At 43.6% G+C, this 18166-nt stretch overlaps 2 protein-coding genes across 2 annotated transcripts; one reads left to right on the top strand and one right to left on the bottom strand.

Annotated features, from left to right (window-relative positions):
* The first annotated feature begins 1269 nt into the window (after nucleotides 1–1269).
* On the top strand, nucleotides 1270–11248 carry cilp (cartilage intermediate layer protein, nucleotide pyrophosphohydrolase). Its single transcript, XM_083662189.1, has 8 exons — nucleotides 1270–1356; nucleotides 6078–6128; nucleotides 6302–6568; nucleotides 6825–7004; nucleotides 7428–7733; nucleotides 7957–8065; nucleotides 8233–8381; nucleotides 8548–11248. Exons 1-8 carry the CDS (start codon nucleotides 1293–1295, stop codon nucleotides 10914–10916), a joined length of 3495 nt encoding a protein of 1164 aa, XP_083518315.1. The 5' UTR covers nucleotides 1270–1292; the 3' UTR covers nucleotides 10917–11248.
* Nucleotides 11249–11477: 229 nt separating this feature from the next.
* eif3jb (eukaryotic translation initiation factor 3, subunit Jb) lies at nucleotides 11478–17738 on the bottom strand. The gene is made up of 8 exons (XM_083662103.1): nucleotides 17705–17738; nucleotides 17427–17542; nucleotides 15710–15761; nucleotides 14095–14186; nucleotides 13783–13879; nucleotides 13392–13571; nucleotides 13178–13251; nucleotides 11478–12694 (listed from the first exon to the last, which is right to left on the bottom strand). Exons 1-8 carry the CDS (start codon nucleotides 17715–17717, stop codon nucleotides 12560–12562), a joined length of 759 nt encoding a protein of 252 aa, XP_083518229.1. The 5' UTR covers nucleotides 17718–17738; the 3' UTR covers nucleotides 11478–12559.
* Between the last annotated feature and the right edge of the window lie 428 nt (nucleotides 17739–18166).

Raw genomic sequence — 18166 nt, 5'->3', positions numbered from 1 at the left:
GACCTGCATGATTAAAACGCTAATTGATTAGTACAGTAATCCTTTGATTTAGTACATTTATAAAGTTAAACAGATCATTCATTCCAATTGAAAGACTAATTTGAATCACCATCTACATCTGATGAATCATTATATGAAGTCACAATTAAAACGTTTGTTCCCTTAAATCATTTGGAGGGTAGGCTAATCCACAAGTAATCCCACATCACATACATCGCTCATTACCATTGTAGCAACTTAGATCAATAACTATAACTAACTAATGATTCTGCTACACAGGATAAGCAATTCATTGATTTCAAAACATTGCATCCACAATTTTCCAAGTATATTTCAACTCAAATCTAAAATCTCCAAATGCAAACTGTGTGTGTGTGTGTGTGTGTGTGTGTGTGTGTGTGTGTGTGTGTGTGTGTGTGTGTGTGTGTGTGTGTGTGTGTGTGTGTGTGTGTGTGCGCGTGCGCGTGCACGTGCGTGCGTGCGTGTAGCCCAGTGTTTCGTCAGTGGATGCAGAAGAAATGTTTTACTGTTCCCCTGATAAAGGCTGATGGCTAACACAGATGTGGAATCTGAGTGGGGCTCTGTGCAGCCATAACGTCTTTCCCTGTGTGGCTCGCTCTGCTCTGCTCAGCTCAGAGGACGGAATCTATCCTTTTTGATTGGGTTTTGGAGAAACATTGTTTATTTTAGTCATAAACTATTGTATTTTGTTTTATTGATCCTACTTAAAATATGAAAGCTCTATCTGTAGAATCAGTAGAATTCGAGTGTTTTAAGATAGGTGACTATTTGGATTCTATGTAAATCATCATAGATATTAGATAATCAATTGGTCTGATATAGCACAATTAAGATCCATTTGCTGAAACCATAGTGCAAAATGTGTGTGTTAAACTTTCAAAAAGTTAAAAAGGGAAAAGCTTTGAATGGGGGCTATTGTGGAATGAAACAAAACTTGCTCATACATACACATCATTATTATTGTGTTGTAGATGATAGTTAATGTAAAGGTTTAATTATTATCCTTTGTTATTCACGTTTGCTTTAGCCTGAACATACATTTTTCTTTTTGTGTGAGAGTACATTGAGAGTTAAGCCAACCGGAGGCAATTTATAAGGTTTCTGTTATGTATGTTGCTTCATTTGGTGAATCTTTCCTTTCGTTGTCTTCTTCCTCTTCCCGCCTCTGAAGCTCTGCTGCTGGACTCTTATCGTCTCTGAAGTTCCTGGTGTCAAAGGGTCATTCTAGAGGTGAAAGGTCAAGGGGTCACAAACCGCAGCAGGGTGCCAGAATGTCAGTGTGGCCTCTCCTCCTGGTGCTGGGAGTCACCGCAACTACTGCTGTTACAGCTCAAGGTGGGGGTCTCAACAAGATGCTGGGAGTGATGGGTCCCTTCTTGTTGTCGTCAAATATGCAGAAGCACCACAGCCCCGCCCCCTCTCTCTCTCTCACACACACACACACACACACACACACACACACACACACACAGATGCATGCACATATACACATGCACACACAGGGGAGGCTGTACCAATTGCTATATTACAATACACATGACGTGGGCTGAGAAAAGTGACATTTTTCATGAACATCAAAATAGGATTCTGTTAAACGGATGATATTCTTGGTGTGGAAATTCAGTTCTGGATCTCAATTAGGGATGGGACCGATCCAATATCGGTATCGGGTGCCGATACTGACATACAGTAATTCACGGATCAGAATCGTGATTTTTTTTTTTTTTTTGTGCAATTCCAGCAGAGTAATAGTTCAATAGTTTAATTTCCCCCAAAACATTCAAGTTAGCAAGAAAACACAAATGAGTTTGTGACTGCTAATGCATTATGGCATATTCTCAATTAGTGTCAACAAGAATGTTATTGTTACGTTATTATTACATACAAAGTTACAGTGGCGGCAGAATGAGTTTGCAAAAGAAATTGACTTTTTTGGATGATTTTTAGCCATATTTAGAGGAATATCTAATTTTAAATTAACAGTTGTGATGTCATTATTCAGTCTTAAGAACCAATATTTGATCCTTTTCTCACTCACTCCTATGTCACCACTTGCTCTCCCTGCAGGACTTGAAATGAGCTTTTTTGACCACCTGCCAATATGGCTGCTAGAAGTTACCAGCCAATTAGAATGTCGACTAGCCAAAATGTTTTTCTTGAAATAAACCATAATATGAGTGGGTTAATTTAAGCATAAGTATCAGTAAGTGGCCCGGGATTCCCAAAGCCTGTGTTGAGGGTCACACGAACAATAATGCACTCTTGAAGCTAAATAAATCCAAAACCAACAAGTTTATTATTATTTTCTTTTTACTTCAACGTAGAACAGTCATTTCTTACACATGAGATTACTTTTAGCCTTTTAGTCATAAAGATTATTGAAAGATATTCCATATTCCAGACTGAAATGTTCTAACAGAAGTGCAGTATTGGCCAGAATGACATGAACATTTGGACACTTATTCAGCGGGTGTCCCCCTAAACTCATATTTAGGGGGACAAAATGTCCCCATGTCCCCCCGCTTCCGGCGCCACCTATGCAAAGTTATTATTACATACTTACTTACTTACTTGCGCCTATCGCTCCTGGAGGAGCATAGGCCGTCGACAACAGTTCGCCAGAGTCCTCTGTCCTGTGCTTTTCTTTCCAGCTGTTTCCATGTCAGTCCGCTCTGTGTGATGTCTGTCTCCAAGTCCCTGCGCCAGGTGTTCTTGGGCCGGCCTCTCTTCCTTTTGCCTTGGGGGTTCCATCTAAGGGCCTGTCTGGTGGTGCTGGTGCTTGGTCTGCGCAGTGTGTGGCCGATCCATCCCCACCTTCTTCTCCTTATTTGTTCTTCCACTGGTTGTTCGTTCGTTCTCTGCCAGAGATCGTTGTTACTGATGGTATCTGGCCAGTGGATGCTCAGGATCCGCCTCAGGCATCTGTTGATGAATGACTGCACTCTAGTCATTGTGATCTTAGTTATCCTCCACGTCTCTGATCCGTATAGGAGTACTGGCTTGATGTTGGATTTGAAGAGTCTAATCTTTGTCTGCTGACTGATTACCTTGGAGCTCCAGATGTTCTTTAGTTGGATGTATGAGGCCCTTGCCTTGCTGATTCTTGCTTTGACATCTGCCTCTGTGCCACCCTTCTTGTCGATGATGCTACCTAGGTAGGTGAAGGATTGTACTTCCTCAAGTGCTGTTCCCTCCAGGTCCACTGGGTCTTCGTTGCTTGTGCCGATCCTGAGTATTTTGGTCTTTGCCTGGTGGATGTTGAGGCCTAGTTGTGTTGAGGTGTCTGCCAGTATGTTCGTCTTCTCCTGCATCTGTTGTCGACTGTGAGATAGTAGGGCAAGGTCGTCTGCGAAGTCCAGGTCGTCCAGTTGTGTTGTCAGTGTCCACTGGATCCCGTTCCTCCTCTGTGCTGTTGTGGTCTTTAATATCCAGTCGATGGCCAGGAGGAAAAGGAAAGGGGACAGTATACCGCCTTGCCTTACTCCGGTCTTCACTTGAAAGCTTTGTGTAAGCTGTCCGCTATGTATGACTCTGCAGGTCATTCCTTCATAGGAGTTCCTCATGATGTTGACAAGCTTTACTGGTATGCCGTAGTGTCGAAGCAATTTCCAGAGGGTGTTTCTGTGTAGGCTGTCAAATGCCTTCTCGTAATCTACGAAGTTAACATATAGTGGAGAGTTCCATTCCAGTGATTGCTCAACTATGATTCGGAGGGTTGCAATCTGGTCCACACATGATCTATTGGGCCGGAAGCCTGCCTGCTGGTCTCTCAGCTGCGGATCCACCGCTCTCCTTATTCGTTCGAGGAGGATTCGGTTGAAGATTTTGCCTGGCACTGATAGAAGCATGATTCCCCTGTAGTTGTGGCATTGGCTGAGGTCTCCTTTCTTGGGTATTTTGACCAGGTAGCCTTCTTTCCAATCCGTTGGTCCTTCCTCTTTCTCCCAGATCTTCTCAAACAGAGGGTGTAGCATCTCTACCGAGGTGTCTATGTCGGCCTTCAGTGCCCCCGCAGGGATGTCGTCTGGTCCTGCTGCTTTACTATTCCTTAGTTGTGCAATGGCCTGTTGAATTTCCTGCTTGCTGGGCTTTCCACAGTTGATAACTATGTCAGACTCTGCAGGTTGAATGTCCGGGGGGTTAGGTGGTGTTGGTCTATTCAGGAGTTCTTCAAAGTACTCTGCCCATCTCTCCTGCTGTTGATCCAGTCTTTTGATGGTCTTTCCTTCCTTGTCTTTGATTGGTCGTTCTGGTCTGCTGAACTTTCCGGACAGTTTCTTGGTGGTGTCATACAGTTCCTTCATGTTTCCTTTTGCTGCTGCTTCTTCTGCTTCTTTAGCCAGGTTGTCGATGTAGTTTCGCTTATCCTTCTTGGCATTTCTTTTGACCTTTCTGTTTGCCTGGGTGTACTCCTTTTGGGCTTTTGCCTTGGTTGCCCTTGTTCGGCCGTTGTTAACTTCTGCCTTTTTCTGTCTCCTTTCTTCTATGTTGCGTAGTGTTTCTGCTGATATCCACTCTTTATGGTGTTTCTTCTTTATTCCAATCACTTCCTTACATGTTGTTGTGAGAGTTTCCCTTATCCTTTCCCATTGGTCTTGCTGGTCTCCTTCGTCACTGCTTAGGTCTTGCAAGGCTTGGTATCTGTTCTTCAGCTTTAGTGTGAACTCTTCTCTTATCTGTGTGTGTTTTAAGAGGTGGACATTGAATTGCTGTTTCTTTGATGTTGTTTCCATCCAGTGTTTCTTCAGTTTCAGCTTGAGCATAGCGCTTAGCAGGTGGTGGTCTGATGCTATGTCTGCTCCTCGCCTTACTCGCAGGTCCTGTAGTGATCTCCTGAACTTTCTGGCTATGCAGAAGTGGTCTATCTGGTTCTCGGTCACTCCATCCGGTGATACCCAGGTTGCCTTGTGGATCCTCTTATGTGGGAAGACGCTTCCTCCGATAACCAGGTTGTTCAGGGCACAGGTGTCCACAAATCTCTCTCCATTTTCGTTCATTTCTCCTAGGCCATGCTTTCCCATCACTTTTTCGAAGCCTGTGTTGTCTCCGCCAATCTTTGCATTAAAGTCCCCCATGAGAATGCTGATGTCTTTTTCTTTTTTTTGTTCCAGGATGCTCTGCAGTCTGTTGTAGAAATCATCTTTTTTTCCATCATCGCTGTCGTTGGTTGGTGCATAGCATTGTATCACATTCAACTTGATTTTCCGCTTCGTGGTTTTGAAAGTGGCTGTTATAATTCGTGGTCCATGTGCCTCGCATCCAATCAGAGCTTTCTTTGCTGTTGTTGATAGCAGAAAGCCGACCCCCTCGGTGTGAGGGGCTTTCTCTTCTTCATGCCCAGAGTAGAGTAGCAGCTCTCCTGTCTGCAGTCTTTGTTGTCCAGATTGCGTCCATCGTGACTCACTAATTCCTAGAAGGTCTAGTTTGTACCTCTTCATTTCTGCTGCTACTTGTATGGTTTTTCCGGTCTCATACAAGGTCCTGACATTCCATGATCCGAATCGTATACGGTCTCTGGTTGACAAAAGGGATTTCGACTCTGTGACTTCTTGACAGCTTTCATCAATGAGCGTCATGTTTTCTCTCATAGAGAGTCCTTCTTCTTCCAGGGCTGAGGTCTGTACTGTTGTCGTCGTTTCTGTAACTGGGGTGAATTTCGCCATGCAGGGTTGTTGGCCCTGCGATTATTATTACATACAAAGTTATTATTACATACAAAGTTATTATTACATACAAAGTCCACATGGCAGTTGAGCAGAACGCCATTGTTGCAATATTGCAGTTGAATTGCAGCAGCAAAGTCTGGAGATTGTACAGATACAGCGCAACGACTCAAAGTTATAGACGATACAAAGATTAGTATTATTTTCATCCTAAATGTCTTTTAGCCGACTTGTTTTCAAGACCACCACAACTTTCACATACATACAGCAAAACTACACTTATATATTAACAAGGGTTAACATTTATTTCAGCAATAGATTGATTTGACTTTCATGTTAAATACAATACTCTGGCTTTATTGCTTTCAAGAGAAATGTGTGTGTCTCATACAGGAACATGGAGAAGAGACAGGGCGTCAGTCCCTGCTGTTTACAGTTCTGAAGGTAACTTTCAATTTCCAAAAGCATTCAAAACCAAACATGTAAATCATATCAAACAGAACTTTAGGTCATTTTCAGTGGCTTGAGTCCTATTTCTAACATAGTAGACATGACCAACACAATAAATATAAGATGTTATTTACACTGGTTATTTCTGTCCTCTGTGTCTACTCTAGACTATGAGTGGACTGTATGGTTCAATGTTGATCACCCCGGAGGCCGTGGAGACTACGAGCAGCTGGACGCCATTCGCTTCTATTACCGTACACGAGTGTGTGACACTCCGCGGGCCCTCGAGGCCAGAACCACCGACTGGACCCCAGCCCGTGACACAGGGGAGAAGGTCCATGCTGACCCCACCGTGGGCTTCTGGTGCCTCAATGAAGAGCAGGGTCCCGGACGTAACTGCTCTAACTACACAGTCCGGTTCCTCTGTCCCAAAGGTCAGTCGAATAACACCTTGGGTTTCATGATCTTTCTATTCCAAAAGTTGTTCTCTTTGTAAAAGCAAAACCCCGTACTGCAAGCCCTCGAAGATGCCGACTTGTCATTATATCATCGGTTCTGTATACATTGAGTCAAATGACTGCATCAAAAAGCCATTGCATTTCTGTGTCGTGACAAACTCAAAACACATATTGATGCTTGGTTTCCAGGGACTTTTAAAAATATGATAACAGATTATCTCTGTTTCATCAGATAACAGTGTGAGTATTCAGGGGACCTGGGGCCCGTGGTCAGACTGGAGCACATGCCCTGCCCTCTGTGGTCAGGTGGGGGTCCAGGTGCGCTCCAGAAACTGCCAATCCCGTTCTCTGCCCTGCAGTGGCCCTAAAGTGGAGGGAAAGGCATGCAACGGACCTGAGTGCCCTCGAACAGGTGCGCTCGCCTTGACACCGTTTCCTACAATTTTATATTCATTCAGTGTTCACCTTATGTTCCAACACAGCCAGTTACTTCCTATTGTGTTAACACTTCCTGTGACAGTACAGTACTAGTGAGGAGGTAAAACAGACGGTGTTTTGAACAGGATATCATAACACAATTGCGTCAAGTAGGCGGGGCTACATAAGGTGAATAGTCCTGACTTCAGACAGCATACCAGGAGTGACAACCATTTGTCGTCATTTATGAATGTCAGATAATCAATAATATAGCCTTATGAGATATTATGCAACATATCAATGCACAGGAATAGAGGACCCATGCAGGAATATATTAACTAAACTGCCATATTATTATTATTATTATTATTATTATTATTATTCTCTCTCTTTATTTGTTTTCTCTCTCTCTCTTTAGATTGCACCCTGCAGTGTGTGATGGGAAGAGTGAATGCAGAGTGTGATGCCTGCATGTGTGAGGAGCACACCTTGCTGGGTTCTGTGCGCAGCGTTGGAGGTCTCAGCGCTGTAGGGGCGACCATCCTCCGCTCCGGCAAGCTCCTGACCCTCACCGACCACAACGGACACTTCCGCATCCCTGGTGTTTGCCCCGATGGCAACACCACCCTGACAGTCAGCCTACAGGGCCATGTCCCCCTGAACGTCATCGTGCCCCACAGCTCTCAAGCAACCTCGGTCCTCAGTGTCCAGCTGGAAAGAGCGGGTACAGTAGATAGATGTCTGTAAGGTCAAACAGATGGGAGATTGACACATCATTTGGATTTTCACCAAAGCGTTTGATTGTCTTACTCTTAGATAAGTACAAAATAAATAAAAAGAAAAAAAAGGGACGTACATTCACTGAGAGGGGCTTTGTGAAACATGTAAGGAACCTGAAGGTTAATTTCTTTTTCTGATTTTGAATTCCAATTTGTGTGATTTCTCAGAGAAGCTCCATGTGTTGAACAACCCTGAGAGCAAGGCCAGGAGGCAGGGACAGACTGCTGCCTTTTGCTGCAAAGTGGCAGGAACACCGCAGCCAGACCAGTACCAGTGGTAAGACTTGTTATATTGATAATAATAATAATATATAATTAATAATAATAATACCCATATATAGACAGATTGATCTCAAACCATTCATGTTGGATTAGTCAAAAAGATTACATCTAGAGTATTTTGGACACCTTTAGTTCAACTGTTTTTTCTCTGTGAAACAATAGGTTCCATAACAACAGTGTTCTGGAGAAGCAGTCTGACAGCACTTTGGTTCTGAAAGACCTGCAGCCGGATCAGGCTGGGCAGTACTACTGCAGAGCAAGTGGCCTGACTGGGGCCATCAAGACCAAACCAGCCACTCTCACTGTCATAGGTCAGTACAATAAAAATAAAACTCATACAAGACAAAACACAGAATAGAATAAATTGCCAGAAATCTGGTAAAAACAAACCTTAGTGGGCATTAGTGTATCAATAATGTAAACAATATTTAACATTGATCGTCCTTAAGCATTTTGATTTCGACCTTTCTTCCACAGGTAAAGACGAGCCTTCGTGTGACCCCAAGCCTGAATCCCACCTCATCCGTCTCCCTCATGACTGCTATCAAAACAGCACAGACTCGTTGTATTACGATGTGGGCAGATGCCCCACGGCCACGTGTGTCGGACAGCTGGACAACGGCATCAGGTGTAAGGACAGCGTGGCTTACTGCTGCGGGGTGGCCACCATGGAGCAGAGGCAGCTGACATGCCGGGGCTACCAGCTGCCCACCATGGTGGTGACCAAATGTGGCTGCCAGAAATGTGTGGACACCAAAGCCATTGTACGTGGTAGAGCCGTCGCCGCGGACACCGGTGAGCCGATGAGGTTCGGTCACATCTTCATGAGTGGACTGAGAGTCAGTCGCACAGGCTACAAAGGCACCTTCTCCATCCAGGTCCCTCCGGACACAGAGAGGCTGGTCCTGACGTTTGTGGACAACATGCAGAAATTTGTCAACACCACAAAGGTACTCCCGTTTAACACCAGAGGGGGCGCTGTCTATTATGAGATCAAACTTCTTCGGAAGAAAGCTCCGATTACCATCAGCTCTACAGAAACCAACACTCTGGAGCTCGGGGAGGCAGAGGGCCAGGACCCGATGGTTCAAATCCAGATTCCTCCCCATTCCTTCTACAAGCAGAATGGCGAAGTCTTCACAGGTAACGTCAAGGCTAGTGTCACTTTTCTCGACCCCAGAGACGTCTCCACAGCTGCAGCAGCTCAAAGCGATCTCAACTTTGTGGGAAATGAGGGCGATACCCTTCCACTGAGAACCTATGGGATGTTCTCGGTCGACTTCAGCGGCGAGGAAGCAGGTGAGCCTCTGAACGCAGGTGAGGTGAAGGTGTTCCTGGACTCTGCCCAGGTGAAGATGACTGAGCATCTTGATACCATGAAGCTTTGGTCACTGAACCCCGACACTGGCCTTTGGGAGGAAGAAGGAAGTCTGCAGATGGAGAAGAAAAGAAGGGGGAAAAGAGAGGAAAGAACCTTTCTGATTGGTAACATGGAGATCAGAGAGAGACGTCTATTTAACCTGGATGTCCCCGAGAACCGGAGGTGCTATGTGAAAGTGAGGGCCTTCCGAAGTGAACGCTTCATGCCCAGCGAGCAGGTGGAAGGAGTTGTAGTGAGTCTTATAAACATGGAGCCCACTGCTGGTTACTCAACTAACCCACGTGCCTGGGGCCGTTTTGATAGTGTCATCACTGGCCCCAACGGTGCCTGTCTTCCAGCATTCTGTGACGAACAGAAAGCGGATGCTTACTCTGCATATGTCATGGCCAACCTGGGAGGAGAAGAGTTGGAGGCTGTCCCATCTTCTCCAAAACTTAACCCCAACCTCATCGGCGTCCCTCAGCCCTACCTGGGAAAGCTGAACTATAGACGGACGGACCATGAAGACCCCAGAGTGAAGAAGACCGCGTTCAACATCAATATGGCAAAACCAAGCGCCAACACTGCTGAGGAGGCCAATGGACCAGTGTACTCATTTGAGAACTTGAAAGAATGTGAGGAGGCCCCATTCAGTGCAGCACACTTCCGCTTCTCCAGGGTGGAAGGAGACCGCTACGATTACAACACAGTACCATTTAATGAAGACGACCCAATGAGTTGGACGGAGGACTACTTGAGCTGGTGGCCCAAGCCCATGGAATACCGAGCCTGCTACGTCAAAGTCAGAGTCAACAGCCCACACGAGATCAACGTGCGGTCCCGCAACATGGGCGGCACGCACCCCAAGACAGTGGGCCAACCGTACGGCCTCCGTGACACGCGCAGCATCCGTGACATGGACCAGCCAACCGTGTCAGCCGTGTGCCTTGAGTTCAAGTGCAGCGGGATGCTGTACGATCAGGATCGTGTCGACCGCTCCCTGGTGAAGGTGATTCCCCAGGGAAGCTGTAAGAGAGAGAACGTCAACGCCATGCTTCAGGAGTACCTGGTCAACCACCTGCCCCTAGCGGTCAACAACGACACCAACGAGTTCACCATGCTGGCACCGCTCGATCCTCTGGGCCATAACTACGGCATCTACACGGTGACGGACCAGGATCCCCGCACGGCCAAAGAGATTGCGCTCGGCCGCTGCTTCGACGGCACCTCCGACGGTACGTCTCGCGTCATGAAGAGCAACGACGGGGTGGCGCTGACGTTCACGTGTGTCGATCGGGAGGCGACGCGCCAGAGTGCGTTCCAGGGCCTACAGAGTCCCCAAGGTCAGACAGTCACAAGCGTGGTGAGAGGAGAGAACAGGCAGAACCGACGCCGGCAGAGGGCAGAAGGGGCCAATGCACTCCGCAGCAGTCGTAGACGCAGTACCAGGAATCCTTTGGGAAGACGCACACAAACCACAAGCTAGACAGATTAACAATATACTGCAGGTGGCGCTACACTTCAACACAAATCAAGTCACAGTGGAGACAGGAGTGGATAGTGTTGAGCCCTTAGTTTTGATTTCTATATCGACTTAGTCCTGATTTTTGTTTTACACAATTTAAGTGAATAACTTTCTGAAATATAAATTCATAACTGAAAAAGCTATACTGCAGCGTCTTCCCAGGGAATAATTGAAGACTTGTTTTTTCTATCTTACTATAGGCTACATCTTCACCTGTACTGTGGTAAATATTTACTTGAAACTGTAAATAGAATATTTATTACGCACATCTCAGAAGCTGGTAAGCATCGAGTTGGGTGTAACCCCTATTAAACGAGAAAAGAAAAGGTCTTGTTTCATTAATAATTCACGTTTTGCCTTTGTGCACGCTGCAATGACACTTCAAATTTTGAGACGGCGGTTGTATCAGTTCTAACCACATAATTGAGCACCATGAAATATTACCTAGACAGGTCCCTGTGTTAAGTGACAGGTTTCTTTTGTAAGAGTGTTAAACAACAAACATGAGAGTTCATCCTTTCGACCAGTGATTTATTAAATTAGATGCATATAAAACACTGCAGATGCTGGTATCTTCCACATAATTGCATTTGTCCAATTGTCCATGTTAACATTGAAACTGGTCAATTGCTAGAAAAAAAGGAGAAATATGCCCCTTTCTACTAACTGGTAGCCCAGATGAAGACATGGTGGGCTGAAGCCCAGAAGCCCCCCGCTCCTCATCACACTTGATACAAGCCTGCAGAAGCAATGATTAGAAGACCAGAAGTAGCAAGTACATCAACTTGCCTGATCCGGACTTTATCTGCATTAGTAGAAATCAAATTAGTCAATTACATTTTTGTCATGCACAAAAAATACCTATAAGCACTCTTTGCTTCAAAGTTTCAAGGATATTCCAGAGATGTATCCAGAAAATGGCTGAGGTTTGAAGTCACATTTATTACACTTGTCTATCCCTTTTCTCTTACAGTGGATGGATGTGCTCTCTGTAAGATCACAACTACTACTTGGACGTAGCGTCAGTTTCAAAGTAGCAACGATGTGACTTCCCAAGGATAAAGATGAAACATGTACTGAATAACTGTTCAGTATTTGGCAACCAAAGTTATAGATACTATAGACTTTCCTGTAAGAAAACTATCCACAGGTCAAGTGAGATACCTATATTTACAGACATTCTGGGTAAAGACATTTGCATAGAAGCCCATGTTTCTATGTCATTACACTTACAACTGCACTATTTCTTTGGCCATTTTGATCGGAGCAACATTTAATCCAAAATGCGCCCTACAAAACAGACAGCAGCCGTTCAAATGTGTTCTTCACTGAAGCTCAGTTACCAAAACAGATAGTACATGATGTGTGTGATGTGTGCTGGAGGAGGCTGAGTGAGACAGAAAAGGCAAGTCCATCATGTATGAACAGAAAGAGTTGGTGAGACTGGATGCTCCCTGGTATAGTCCCTCTGGTCATTGAAGCAAAATGAAGGGGGCAACAACACATAGTTCAGATGTTCCAGGATGGCACTGGACAGCATGAGAAGGTACAGCTGCATTTCGGAGAGGTGGGAGGGGGAAAGGATGGTGGTGATGGAGCCAATGTCACATGAAGTCCTCATAGTCTTGGGCGTAGCCACCTTCAAACTCTGCATAGTCCAGGTCGTCTCTCTGCTTTGCTTTCTGTCCGCCACCGGCGAGGACTCCCGTCTTCTTCTTCTTCTTCCCTGCTTTGTTTTGCTGTGAAAACAAATCAAAGCCATTTGTAGAAAGTGTTTTTCTCCTTTAAGAACAACTCTGAGTCTGAAATACTGTTAACACTGCAACTCAAATAACAGCCCCCGTTATCGGCTTCTGGCTTTGGCCCAATTAAAATAGGCCCAAAATAAAATTAATCAATCCGTTAGCGGTTACACTGGTATGTTGCACAAAAGCAGCATGGAGGGGACATAAAGGAATACACTGAACGTGTTGCGTATGTGTGATATAGACAGTCATGTGACAATTATTAAGATACATTTATTATGCCGGTGACAATAATTAGTATACATCTATGCCAGATCATTTCAGAAAATAAAATGACCATAATGAGGATTTTGCAGCTAGTTTCTACTGTGGACGCACATCAGGAGAATAGCTTGGCAGACAGCACCCTCTACTGAATATAAACTACACACCAGATTCATCGATGGGGAAAAAGACGGCAAGCGTGCAGTGACTTACTTTTTCTTGTTTCTGTTTTTCATTAAGTAGGGCTGTCAGGGAATTACTGATTTTCTTCAGGTCTTCTACTTCCACTGCAAGAAGGAAATGGCAATTCTGTATTTAAGTCAGGTGTGGCAAGTATAACGGTTAAGGTCATGTAGTGGCCATTGGCCACCAGTGATTATTAGTGTTGTTCAGTATTAAATGACTGTATATGAAATGTTAAGCTTACATGAAATACAGAGTTCTCGAAACAATGAATCCAAGAAATTTGAATAATGCACAGATTTTTCAAACTGGCATATCTTTTCTTTCAGCAATTTTTCAAACTCTGCAAAGTCATCTTTGGAAGATGGACACATGGCCTCAATTCCAGGGACATTATTTGTGGTGGGAGTGCTGCTGCTGATACCTGGGGAGGGGGAGGCAGAGAGAGAGAGAGATTCAGTTGGATCTCAGTTTCTTCTAAAAACACCTGCATATAAAGTGTCTTGAATGTATAGCGGGACACAGGGGTGAGATGATAAGTAATCAAGGGCAGACTTAACAATCCAGGACCTAGAATAAGAATCTTAATTGAATATTAAGTAAATATCTTCGTGCACAGTGTGAACAGGCCTTACCAAAAGCATCTTTTGCTAGCTCCAAGTCCGCTTCCTCTTGTAACTTCTTCACTCTTAACTTCTCTGCTACTTGTTCTTCAGGAGTCAGCTCTTCTTCCTTTAGTAACAGATTGCACAAAATGAAAAAGCAGAAGTTCATCAGTACGAGTGAGAGACAGGGCCATGTCTGTGGCATTAATTAATTGTCTGTGGCATTGTGTGTGTATGTGTATATATATAGATAGATATAGATAGATAGATAGATATAGATATATATATAGTAAATGTAATGTATATGAACTGGTCAAAGTCAGAAGAGGAAATAATACTCACTTCTTCACGCATTTCCTCTTGTTTTTTCTTTAACTGGTTTTCTTTCTCTTTTATTTTCTGACTCAGCTTTTTCTTGTCAGAAACCTTTGTCTCTGAAAATCAAAATAAATGGCATAATGAACAGGTGAACTATTGCGTTACATAGCTTAGCCATACGTCCCAACACCGAAGCTCCCGTGCCGAGGTGTGGGAATATTTTTAATTGATCTTAACAAGGTCGTCATATTACAGAAATGCCTTTGCCTCAATAACACTTGATTTCTGTTTGGATCAGGTAAAATGCCAAACCAAAACCTATCACTGAATGAATTACCTCTGCCCAGGTGCCCATCAACAGTCTGTCCTTAAGCAGTTCCTCCCTATTCTTCCACTTTATCAGGAAGTCGCTGACTTTATTTAACCTTTTTGTTCTTCTGTCCTTGCGTTTGTCATAAAACATTCACACTCGTATTCAATATTTTATTATCAAGTTTGAACCAATGAAAAACACGAACCCGCCTCATACACACATTTTCACACATGTGGAATTGAAACCAGGGCTACTGTGTGTGACCCATCATTCCTGTCTGATCTATCCAAAGTAGCCAATAACATCTCTCTCCCCACGTCTACTGCTGCTTTTTTTAATGAGACCATCGGCCAGGAGAATGGATATCTATTTGTTGTTATTTACATGCATGCGCTGCGGGGGTTACGCTACGGGGAGAAGGGAAGCCATTACCCCAGCGGCCACTCACCAGGCAAGACCGCGGTTTCGCTAAACCCCCACCTCCAGCCTAGCGGAGCCGACGTAAAGACGACTCAACCCGGGCTGTCCAGGTTTTTGGCCGGTGGAATGAGACAAAAAAGCGAGTCGAGCTGGGCGGGGCCGCGCTAATACCAGCGGTGGAAATGGGCCATATGTTGTCAAGTTAAAACAGTCTATACAGACCAGTTACTCTAACCAGCGTTCACAGATTATAAAGCTGTTAGTATTCATCTAGTTTACTGTGCTACACTGTTCACCAGTAGAGGTGATAGGTCTTATCTCATATGAAGTAGGGATGCAAATTTGTATCAATTTCCTTAATCGATTAATTGGTCAGGTTAACGATCAATTTATCGATTATTAAAAACAGCTTTTGACATACAAAATAAAAAATACTAAATGCAGGGTTTTACACCCGTCTTTAGGCCGACCAAACAAGTTGATCAACCAACTAAACGTCCTGCATTAGCTGTCATTGTGCTTGTGGACGTGAGATATTTCAACATTGTATTACAATGTTTACAATGATGACTGTTGTCTTTTTGGGTGTAATTCTCCCACCCTGGACTTTCTGTCTGCTAGCTTGGCTTTCTTCTAACTCTGTATAAGCAGTGAAAGTTACATTTTGCCCTTGTGGTGTTAATTTCAGAAAAGAAAAGAAAAGATAAAATAGCACATAGCCTACATTGTCGATTAATCGGTTAACATATAGTTTGATCGATCAAATTCCTAATGATCGATTAATCATTAACATCCCTAATATGAAGTTTCAGGTACTGAACACATTTTTGACCCAGTATGTTGTAAAACCATAATGCTTCAGAAAGCGATTACACGTCGTTATGAAATAGGCAATAACTTGCACACCTGCTTTTTTGACCTCCACCTTTTTCTCCTCCTCCTCATCATCCCAATTGTCCTGTGGAGAAAAGGAGAAAGATGGGGTAATTGTCATTATAATTAGCAAGATACACTGGTAAACTGGGGTACAAATCAATATTCGAAAAGGGTAATTTGAATTTAATATTAGATAATACAGTAAATCAGTTGAATCGAAATGTGCCAAGGCAAGAAGGCCTTATGAGTTTCAATAGCAAGAAAATAAAGACTGTAGTGTCAAATATGGACATACTAAATTAGGGATGCACAATTTATCGGTGATCATATCGGGTTCCGCAGATGTTAGTAATTTTTTTAAGATATCAGTATCGTCCGATGAACAAAACAGCAGCAATGTTAATATTGGTAATCTGTATTGAGGAAATAATGTGGTAAATCTATGATTTATTGGCTTTCCAAATGTTTTGGAAATAAAGAAAGACATTACTATTTCAAATTCACAGTGTTTACATGTGTTTTTCAGTATGTACACAATTTGATTATCATAGAGACTTTTTTTATACTGATCATATCGACATTGGTAAATATCGGCCATAACAACAATGTTAATATCGGTTATTATCGGTATCTGCCAAAATTGTCATATCTGTGCATCCCTATTCTGAAGGGCTTACAGCATTTATTGTGACATAACATATATTAAGCAATTAAACTACCTACTAGACTTGAAACCAAATACAATATTTGCCAATTAATGACCAGAGCAGAGTATATGCATTACAAGCCACTAACGTCAACCTTTTAACTCCAATTGGACAATCTGTTTTGTACTGTGGACATAAAATCAACAGTAGCCTTTGTAGCTTGGGCACCGTATGCCACAGAATCTGGTGAACAATTGAAGAGGCCTCTACGAGCCTTTTCCATGGGTGAATTATGTGAGGTTTCTAGACAGAAGCCATGCGAATAATCAGATCCTAATCAAGTGTGATAGAGGAGTAATCGATCACCAGCTTGTTTCCCAAATGGCTGTCAAAGTTGGAAAGTTCTAGGCCCAGTTAAGTTGAGTCATCACCAGCTCATGCTGATTTCATCTGATTGTGGCTAAAATTACTTGGCAAGCTAACGCTGCCTCATGTTTCCAATAATAACGTTAACTAAGTTAAGAGAGATAATTCAGGACATGATATAAGCTAAATACACCTCGTAAAATCACTTGATGCAGACAAGTTCAGGTGATGACATAATAGTCGACATTATCTAATGTGAACGTTAGCCAATTCCTTGCTGGCTTGCTAACTTTAGCTTGCGAGTTTGCTAGCCAAGTGGCCCGACAAGTGGTTAGCTTTGAGCTAACGTTAACCAACATTAGCCGGACCAACCATCAAATGATTAACCAACCAACAACTTCCAAATAACGTACGTACAGCGGCTAGAAATTAACTTTCATCTATAGCCGTCAGTTGTGGCGACAGCGACTAACTAGCGGTTAGTAAATTAGCACAGCTATCGCAGCTGCTGGGGTCGCCAGAGCCACATGAGTTTACAGTTAGCTAGCATACGGCTAACATCATGGGCTGTGTTACGATTGACAGGCAGCAAGCGACCGCGCCGAAGCATGGCATCAAAACCCAACTCTTGAAGCTAGCTTGCTAACGTTATTTAGTCGGGCCGACACCTCGCACTGAAAACTAGTTTGTTTTCATGACAGCTCATATTGGAAAAGCGTGTGTTAGGTAATTACCTTAACATCATCTTCTTCGTCTTCGCCTTCCCATTTGTCCTGCACTGCCACTGCCACTGCCGCCGCCTCCGCCGCCGCCTTTTTAATCGGCTCCTCCGGTTCGAAGTTGTCCTCGTCTATAGAAAAACAGGAATAATCAACATGGCACATAGTAAATCCACATCTAACGTTCGCTAACGAGTTAATTTAACAACAGCGTTGTGTTATACATGTATAACAGGGAATGTAAAAGCCAGTTGATGTATATATAGGTATCGTTGCCAACTTAAGTTTCTCACCCCAGTCCGCCATGTTGGCTGTGTTGGTAGTGTTTGACAGGCAGCAGGATCCAGGCAGTCAGTGCAGCAGCCCGTTGGCCCCGTTCAGAAACAACACCTACTTTCTAGACTCCACTCATGCGGGGGTCTGCTGACCTGACTTCACTGGATGGCTTCAAGCAATACAAGAACCCAATCTAGTAGGTATCTCTGACTGTATTTCATTAAGGTGAGACACTACAGGTGAATAGGGATTTTAAACTATATATGTTAACACTTTACAATAAGGTACACAAATTAATAGAATTGTGTTTTTGTTTGTTTGTTTGTTTGTTTGTTTGTTTCCTTTCTTTCTTTTATTTAATTTGTTTCATAGACTGATGTAGGACAAATTTGATCCTGTATTGCATACTCCGGTACAGTAGGTGGCGGTATGCTCCTTAATAATTGGATTGTGTAAGGCTGTGTCAGTGGTGCGTGATT

Source organism: Poromitra crassiceps, assembly GCF_964638095.1.
Source record: "Poromitra crassiceps genome assembly, chromosome: 28".
NCBI lineage: Eukaryota > Metazoa > Chordata > Actinopteri > Beryciformes > Melamphaidae > Poromitra > Poromitra crassiceps.
The sequence above is the reverse complement of the archived record's forward strand: the minus strand, read 5'-3'. Positions and strand labels throughout refer to the sequence as shown.

Bases quoted from the DNA above. Each gene is read 5' to 3' on its own strand.
- eif3jb (XM_083662103.1), bottom strand. The intron at 15,762-17,426 runs GTAATTACCTAA...TTTTCTCCACAG, and splicing joins ACGAAGAAGATGATGTTAAG to GACAATTGGGATGATGAGGA. The intron at 13,572-13,782 runs GTAAGGCCTGTT...CCCCCTCCCCAG, and splicing joins GCTAGCAAAAGATGCTTTTG to GTATCAGCAGCAGCACTCCC.
- cilp (XM_083662189.1), top strand. From the start codon at position 1,293: ATGTCAGTGTGGCCTCTCCTCCTGGTGCTGGGAGTCACCGCAACTACT. The intron at 6,569-6,824 runs GTCAGTCGAATA...CTGTTTCATCAG, and splicing joins CCGGTTCCTCTGTCCCAAAG to ATAACAGTGTGAGTATTCAG. The intron at 8,382-8,547 runs GTCAGTACAATA...TTTCTTCCACAG, and splicing joins AGCCACTCTCACTGTCATAG to GTAAAGACGAGCCTTCGTGT.